Raw genomic sequence first — 8,381 nt, forward strand, 5'->3', positions numbered from 1 at the left:
GTTTAATTAATTAAAACGACACCATATACCTCAAAGGTAAATTATATCCGTTGATTCGCTTAATGTTCATTTTAACTTTATTTGGCATTTCTATGAGGCAACTAGTCTTCCTCAATCATTTGCTCCAAGTCTTAAAAAGTAAAAAGCACTAGTACTCAATAAACATGTCTTGTCTTATTCATACTCTAATCCATATAGCCACACGTCTAAAGACTTAAATTGATAGTTAATGACCTTCTACAAATGGAAAAGTATAGTAAGACGAACGCTCAGGTGACGGTTGTCACAGCATTACCCCGTTAAAAGAATTTCGTCCCGAAATTCAACTCGCACCCATCCCATTAAACAACTGGGGGAATTTTGCCATGAAATGATCTTAACGTTCCCAAGTATGCTCAGGTCCTCGCTTTGAATTCCAACGAACCTTAACGAGTGTGTACTTGGTTTTCTTTAGTTTTCGCACCTTGCGATCCACAATCTCTAACGGTTCTTCAACGAAATTCAACTTATCGTCAATCCCGATTTCGTCCATAGGTACATGACGATCTTCTTCAACTAGACATTTTTGAAGATGCGACACATGAAACACGTCGTAAACTCCCTTAAGCTCTTCCGAAAGTCTCAACCGATAAGCTACCTCGCCAACTCGTTCTAGTATCTCAAAGGTCCGGTAAATCTAGGTCCGAGTTTTCCATTATCGTCAAATCTAACCACTCCTTTCCAAGATGAAACCTTTAGGAGTACTCGATCCTCGACATTGAACTCCAAAGGTCAATGCCTGACGTCAACATATTTCTTTTGTCGTTCTTGTGTTACTCTAAGTCGCTCTTTAATCTGGATTATTTTCTTGGCAGTCTCCTTAATAAGTTCAGGCCCAACCAACTGGCTATCGCCATAGTCAGACCACGTAACAAGTGATCTACATTTCCGTCCATAGAATGCATTAAAAGAAGCCATATTAATACTCGTGTGATGACTATTGTTGTAAGAGAATTCTATCAAATGTAGATGATCATCCCAGTTACCACCAAAGCATAAGACACACGCTCTCGACATGTCTTCTAATGTCTTAATCGTACACTCGCTTTGACCATCGGTTTGAGGATGGTACGCCCTACTCATGTCTATCCTAATTCTGAAAGACCTCTGAAATCTTCGCCTAAAATGAGAATTGAAACGAGTATCATGTCTGAAATGATCGGAACTGGTATACCATGCTTCGACATTATTTCCTTTACATACTTCTTCACCAATTCCTCTGTGGAGACTTTTTCACGAATGACCAAGAAATGAGCAGACTTTGTCAGTCTATCGACAATCACCCAAATCATATCCTGACCTTCCTTCGTCCTAGGAAATTTGGTAATAAAATTCATAGTCACACACTTCCACTTCCATTCAGGAATCTCTGGTTGTCCGAGTAACCCAGCAGGCTTCCGGTGTTCCGCTTTCACTCGTAAATACGTCAAGTATTGCCTTACAAACACAACAACATCCTTTCTCATGCCAGTCCAACAATACAACTCACGTATGTCATGGTACATCTTGTAAGTATCCGAATGTACTGAATATATTGAATTATATGCTTCATTCATAATTAATGACCGCATTTCACTAGTGAAAGGAACCCAGAGTTTGTCCACATAACACAAGTCGCCATCGTCTCTTTTTTCAACCCATACCTCGTAATTCCTTCTTAAGAAGTTCTTCATCATTAACAACCACTGACTGTGCTTCTATGATCTGATCTCTAGCACTCCTCTACATACTCATAACATGTACTTGTCTAGGCTTAACTCTTTCCTTACGTCTTAGAGCGTCGGCCACAACATTAGCTTTCCCCAGATGGTAACGAATGTTACAATCGTAATCACTGAGTAACTCAAGCCATCTACGTTGTCTTATATTCAAATCTTGTTGCGTGAAGCTATGTTTTAGACTTTTGTATTCATTATAAATTACACACTTGGTTCCATTCGAATAATGTCTCTAGCACTTTAATGCAACAACCACTGCTCCTAACTCTAATTCAGGAGTTGTGTAGTTTTTCTCATGGACCTTCAGTTGTCATGAGACGTATGCAATCACCTTGCCTCTTTGCATGAGTACACAACCTAATCCTTCACACGATGCATCGCAATACACTACAAAATCATCTGATACTTCAGCCAGACTCAAAATCTGTGCATTACACAACCTATCTTTCAAAATCTGAACGCGTTTTCTTGTTTCTCGCCCCAAACATATGGTCTGTCTTTCTGTGTCAATTGCGTTAGCGGTAGCGTAATCTTAGAAAATTTTTCAATGAACTTCTATAATAGCCAGCCAGACCAAGGAACTGTCAAACCTCAGTCAGCGTCTCAGGCGTTCTCCAATTCTTAACTGAATGAACCTTGCTAGGATCTATATGTATTCCCTCCTTGCTCACAACATGTCTCAAAAAGCGTACCTCATTCAGCCAGAATTCACATTTAGAGAACTTTCCATACAGTTTTTCTTTCCTCAACAATTCCAGTACATTTCTCAAGTGTTCATTATGTTCCTCTTTTGTCTTTGAGTAGTTCAAAATGTTGTCAATAAACACGATAACGAACTTGTCCAAATACAGTCAGCACACTTTATTCTTCAAGTCTATGCACACTGCCGAAGCGATAGTAAATCCAAAGGGCATCACTGTAAATTCGAATTGTCCGTATCTTGTCCTAAAAGCGGTTTTTGGTATGTCGTCCTCATGTACATGTAATTGGTGATACCCTGAACATAAGTCAATCTTTGAGAAACACTTTGCACTTTGGAGCTGGTCGAATAGATCATCAATCCTAGGAAGGGGATAACGATTCTTCACTGTTAATATATTTAGCTCACGATAGTCGATACACATACAAAATGAACCACCCTTCTCTTTGACGATTAAAACACGTGCTCTCCATGGTGACTGACTAGGTCTAATAAATCCCTTGTCTTTAAGTTCTTTTAGTTGCACGGCCAACTCTTGTAATTCAGTCATTGGTAGTCTATAAGGGGATTTTTGCTACAGGAACTGTGTTAGGAACAAGGCTAATACAAGAATCAAATTGTCGAGATGGAGGTAAGCCGGGTAGATCATCAGGGAAAACATCCTGATAGTCACGAACGACGGGGACATCAGTCAAGTTAACCTCTTTAACAGACGCACTCATAACATGCCCCTCAAAAGGCTCAAACCACTCACACTGAACTTCTAGTATCTCACCATTAGGTAGGAATAAGACAGTGGGTTATAAAGAAAAACCTTAGCGTTGATATCTCATAGAGCATGATAAAGATAAAGAAATGGTAAAAGTTATGACCTTTTGGAACTTAATCTTCTGAATCAAAAGTTAAAAAGGGAATTATATTAATTTTTGCAGTACATAGTATCGTCGCATCGACCAATGACATCCAGTCCATATCAACAATAACATCAAAACTCCCCTTTTGAAAAGGTACTAAGTCAATAAAGAAAGTATAGTCATTAAGAACTAATGTGCACGAATGAATGACCCGGTCTCGTCTGTCTAGCTCTCAGGTATCCATTTGTACGTCAAAATATATATATATATATACACATAAGATTCAGTCTAGTATTCAATAAAGAAACGAAACTGGTCGCGGCAAAACTATAGTCAGCTCTCGAGTCAAAGAACATTAGCATAAAGATCATTTAGAAGAAAGTCCCAGTAGCACCATTGAATCATTACGAGTCTCTGTTGCATTTAGTACATACGCATGACCTCTAGCAGCTAGAACTTGATTGCCTCTGAGGACATGTATTTAGGGTAGTCTCCTCTGATTCAATGATAACCCATTGAACGGTGCCCTCTGAATTCTTGATTCCCTACCATAACTTGCAAAATGCCTAGTCTTATGGCAGTTGAAAGATTTCATGCAATTTGATTCTCCGCATGTATGAAGATTACACTTTGTACACTAAGGGCAAGGACCCACATATTGCTTTTTGCTGACATTGCCTTGCCTCCATTATGCCTTTTACCAACAAATTGCCAAACTTTCTCACTACTACTTGCCCCACTACTTTCCTTCATCTTTGTCCTAACAGCCATAAGAGTCCCACACTAAATCAACTCATCAGTCATAGCCTCGTATCTCAATGTAGCCTTTTCCAGAGTAAGCGGATGAACAACAACCATAATCGACCTAACCCAAGGGGTCAACAAAGATACTTCTCGATGCCTTTGCTCTCAGATTAACCAATCGTGAAACCATCCTTGACAACTCATTCAAACATGTAGCGTAACGAACATGATCAGCACCAATCATCTTATACTCCAAAAGTTCTTGATAAAGCTTATCAGTTCACTTGTCGTATAGAACTTTCTCGTCAGCAACTCCTTAAAATTTTACCAAGACAACGTCTCAGCCACTACTCTGCCTCTGGCTCAACATTGACCATTCCACCAAGACAACGCATCCAAGGTAAAGAAATTGCCATATAACTGAACCTTTGACCAGGTGTACACTCACTAATGTCAATCACAACTTCCGTCTATCTAATCATTGAATAAATATGCCTGCTCCACCTCTGCTACATAATCTTGCATGCCACATTCCTTGACAATTTTGTATGTAAAACATTTGACACCACTTCTAGTCTCTCTTAGTACATTTCTTATACGAATTCTTTCATCAGCATCTTCATAGTATTCACTAGTCTCTTCATTCACTGCTTCCTCATACTGTGCATCCTCAGCTTCATTATAAGTCGTCTCTTCATTTGTCGCATTTCGTGTCAGGACATCATTGATGACTTGAGTAATTGCGACAATCATCTCCGTTTGCAGTAGCTCTAATCTCACCATTATTCCACACACGTTAGTATACCTTTGGAACGTTATTCGCGAAGAAACACTCGAAAATGTCAATGCCTATGTCACATGTTACACTCAGCAAGCTCTCTCTTCTTATGGTCTAAGGGATGCTATCTAAAACTTAAACTACTCATGCAGTCCATGTCAATGCAATACATATATACATATATATATACTACTAATATATAATCCTATATCGCAGTTAAAATGTGGTCCGAATCTAACATCTACATTCGTTGCACTAGCGGTGTATGTATACAGGGTGTACCAGCGGCTAACCCTCCACACCCCTAGTACATCTAATGCAAGGTCGGATCGCGGTACTGGTATGCTCTCTAGTTATTGGCTCGGTATGTATACAGGGTAGCTACCACACTCTCACTACAAGATCAATCACTGATGTCAATAACTGTCGCAAGGCATGGCGGTAATCATAGAACAGTTGATCAGGCTTTTTTATGATTATCGCTATGCGATACTAGTTAGCGCCATCACTTCATCTTGCCCTAATACACATAAATAATCACAATAACACTGAAAGCACACAGTCACCACAAGTACACGAACTCACCAACCTTTGTGTTGACACGCTTTAGTATACTTTTCAGGTGCTCAAGCTATTCAGGGATAAGGACTTTCATGCTAGGACTGGACTTTGGAGACTAGAGCTCCTTTACTTTTGTCAGACTTTACGGCTGCATGCCTTGGTTTATTCCTTTTATGGATGTACTTGTAATAAGCTTTCCTAACATTGTCATGACTTTGAACTCATGTTTTGGGAATATATTCATTATATTCTATTTCATATAGCAGAATCTATGTAATTCTATGACGTGCTGTACTTTTCATGACACCTCATGTTTCCGCCAACGGTGGGGTGTTACATTTATTGATGTACATTGTTATTATTTGAGATGTTGAGTTATTTGGATCATTAGATACTCTCTTGTTTAGATTATATACTAACGAAGTTGTTATTGTTTTACATAAACTTTGAGATTGATTTGGGTAGTCTTTAGTTATTGTAGATGGCATTTCTAAGGCAACTATCTATCTTTGAGCATTCCATTGAATTGGAGGGCAAATATTACTATGCCTCAATGTTTAGAAGGCCAAATCTCTTAATGAACCTCTAGGGATAGATATCTTGATAAATCTAAGTAGATTGTCCTAGTCGGGAATTGAGGGTTATTACATCGCCAACCAATTGGAACACCCATGGAGACTCGAACAAAAATTCATGCAGATTTAAATGGTAAATCTTTTGATCAAAAGAAATATCGCAGTATGATAGGGTCGCTCATGTATTTGACTGGCAGTCAACCAGATAATATGTTTTCCACATGTATGTGTGCAAGGTATCAGGCCAATCCCAAAGAAAGTCATTTTCAGGCCGTCAAACGGATTTTCCGTTACCTTAAAGGCACTGTGAACCTTGGTTTATGGTATCCGAAGGATACAGGCTTTCAATTAGTTGCATACTCGGATGTTGACCATGCTGGCTGTAAGTTGGACCGAAAGAGTACTTCGGGAAGTGTACAGTTTTTAGGGGATAGGTTAGTAAGTTGGTCCTCAAAGAAGCAGAATTGTGTATCTGCATCTACTGCAGAAGCTGAATATGTTGATGCAGCTAGCTGTTGTTCACAAGTTCTTTGGATGAAGGCACAATTAACTAACTATGGATTTCAGTTTGAAAGAATTCCCATCTACTGTTCCGTATTGCTATATCCTACAATCCGGTTCAGCATACAAAAACCAAGCACATAGATGTTCGGTATCATTTTATTAAAGATCATGTTGAGAAAGGTAACATCGAACTCTATTTTGTCCCCACTGACTACCAGTTGGCAGATCTTTTCACTAAACCACTGGATGAACAAATGTTCAATTTTCTGAAAACCAAACTTGGAATACTTGATTTACAAACTTAACTGTTTTCATGCTATGTATTCTATGTTCATTTTCTGTTTCAAACATTGATGTGTTTTACTTGTTATTACATGCAATATTTGAGGGGGAGAAAAAGGGTAGAATGCATGATTTTAGGGGGAGTTTGTAAATTAATTTTTCTCTTGTATGCTTAATTCGAGGGGGAGTATGCAAATGCATGTAAATATTTGTGTTTTTTTTATTATTATTTTTCATGTTGTGTTTATATTTTTCTACTATATGTGTGTTTGTTCTAAAATTGAAAAACCAAATGCAAAATTAGAAAAGATAAAAAGACAAAAGATTTTATTTTTATGTTTTTCATTTTACTTTTATTTTTATTTTTAATTTAGGTTTTTATTAATATTGAAAGCCCAAAATGAAAGCCCAACTTTCTAGTCCACTAAACTGGATCCGGGTTGACACGCGGGTCATACCCAGACCCGCGACCCAAACTTGATATTTAAAAGGAAAAAGGAAATGGGTGGGCCTCATTTATTTCATTTCAAATTCAAACCAAATACTTGTGTCTCTCTCTAAAACCGATCACATCATTCATTTTTTCATCATCCTGCTTCATTTGTTGGGTTGTAATTAAAGAATTTTTAGGTTAACCATCATACTTGTAATGTTTTCCATACCATTTTATCAATCAGATCATCCTTTGTAAGGTAATCATCTCGTTCTTGAGTTTGTATACCAACTGTTTGATTAAATGACTATATGAACTGATCATGTTTGATATGATTTTTGTGATGATTTGTTGTATAGTTTGATGTATTTAAATGCATGATTAGGGTGTCTAATTGATTGTCATGGGTGCAATTTCAGGTTTCATTATCTTGAAGCTCCTAAGATCTTGGACTCCCAAGATCTCAACATATTTGAATATTCTGATGACTTGTTAATATATTACTAACGATATGTTTCAAGTATAGTTTCCACGTGATATTAATATGCAGGTTTTGGAATATCCATAAGGAAAATATCTATAACGGTATGAAGAGATTCAACACATGTCTTATTTGATCAACACGCAAAGAAGAATAAGTCTGCCAATATAATCGGACTTCAAGTTGATTACTACACGAGGAGAATATCTTCAAACGGCTACAATATCAGTCAAGATATGCTCCAACGTTCACTTGAGGAAGACCAGGATGATCCTTGTATTTTCAGATAATTAGTTATTTGTTAGCTCTATATAAACGAGGACCTGATCGATCATAGGATGGACATTATTCACTCACTTATTTCTGCTCTCACTTGTAAACACATAACACACTTTACTTTACGTATTATTCACTTAGAAAGATCGATCAAGTCGCTCTATCATTGTAATCGATTTACACATCATTAATAAAAGAATAAGGCAAGGACGATTGCTTCCTCCCGGGGTTTTTATGCCGGCAATCCTCAAAGGATTAAGGGCTTTTCCTCGATAACAAATCTCGGTGTTCTTTGATCCTTTCTCTATTATTTACTGCATTTATTTACGATTATCATTATTTATTTTGTTTATTTTCATCATTGTTCATCATATATTTCATCATAATTCTGTTTGCGAATTCTTTTGACTACCTTCTTTTAAGTCAACATAATCTT

At 37.6% G+C, this 8,381-nt stretch overlaps 1 protein-coding gene across 1 annotated transcript; it reads left to right on the forward strand.

The window, feature by feature from the left end:
* The first annotated feature begins 6,065 nt into the window (after positions 1–6,065).
* Positions 6,066–6,614, forward strand: LOC122596993 (uncharacterized mitochondrial protein AtMg00810-like). Its single transcript, XM_043769633.1, has one exon. The coding sequence runs from the start codon at positions 6,066–6,068 to the stop codon at positions 6,612–6,614; it is 549 nt and encodes a 182-aa protein (XP_043625568.1).
* The last annotated feature ends 1,767 nt before the right edge of the window (positions 6,615–8,381 follow it).

The sequence above is a fragment of the Erigeron canadensis genome, chromosome 4 (genome assembly GCF_010389155.1).
Source record: "Erigeron canadensis isolate Cc75 chromosome 4, C_canadensis_v1, whole genome shotgun sequence".
Classification (NCBI taxonomy): Eukaryota; Viridiplantae; Streptophyta; class Magnoliopsida; order Asterales; family Asteraceae; genus Erigeron; species Erigeron canadensis.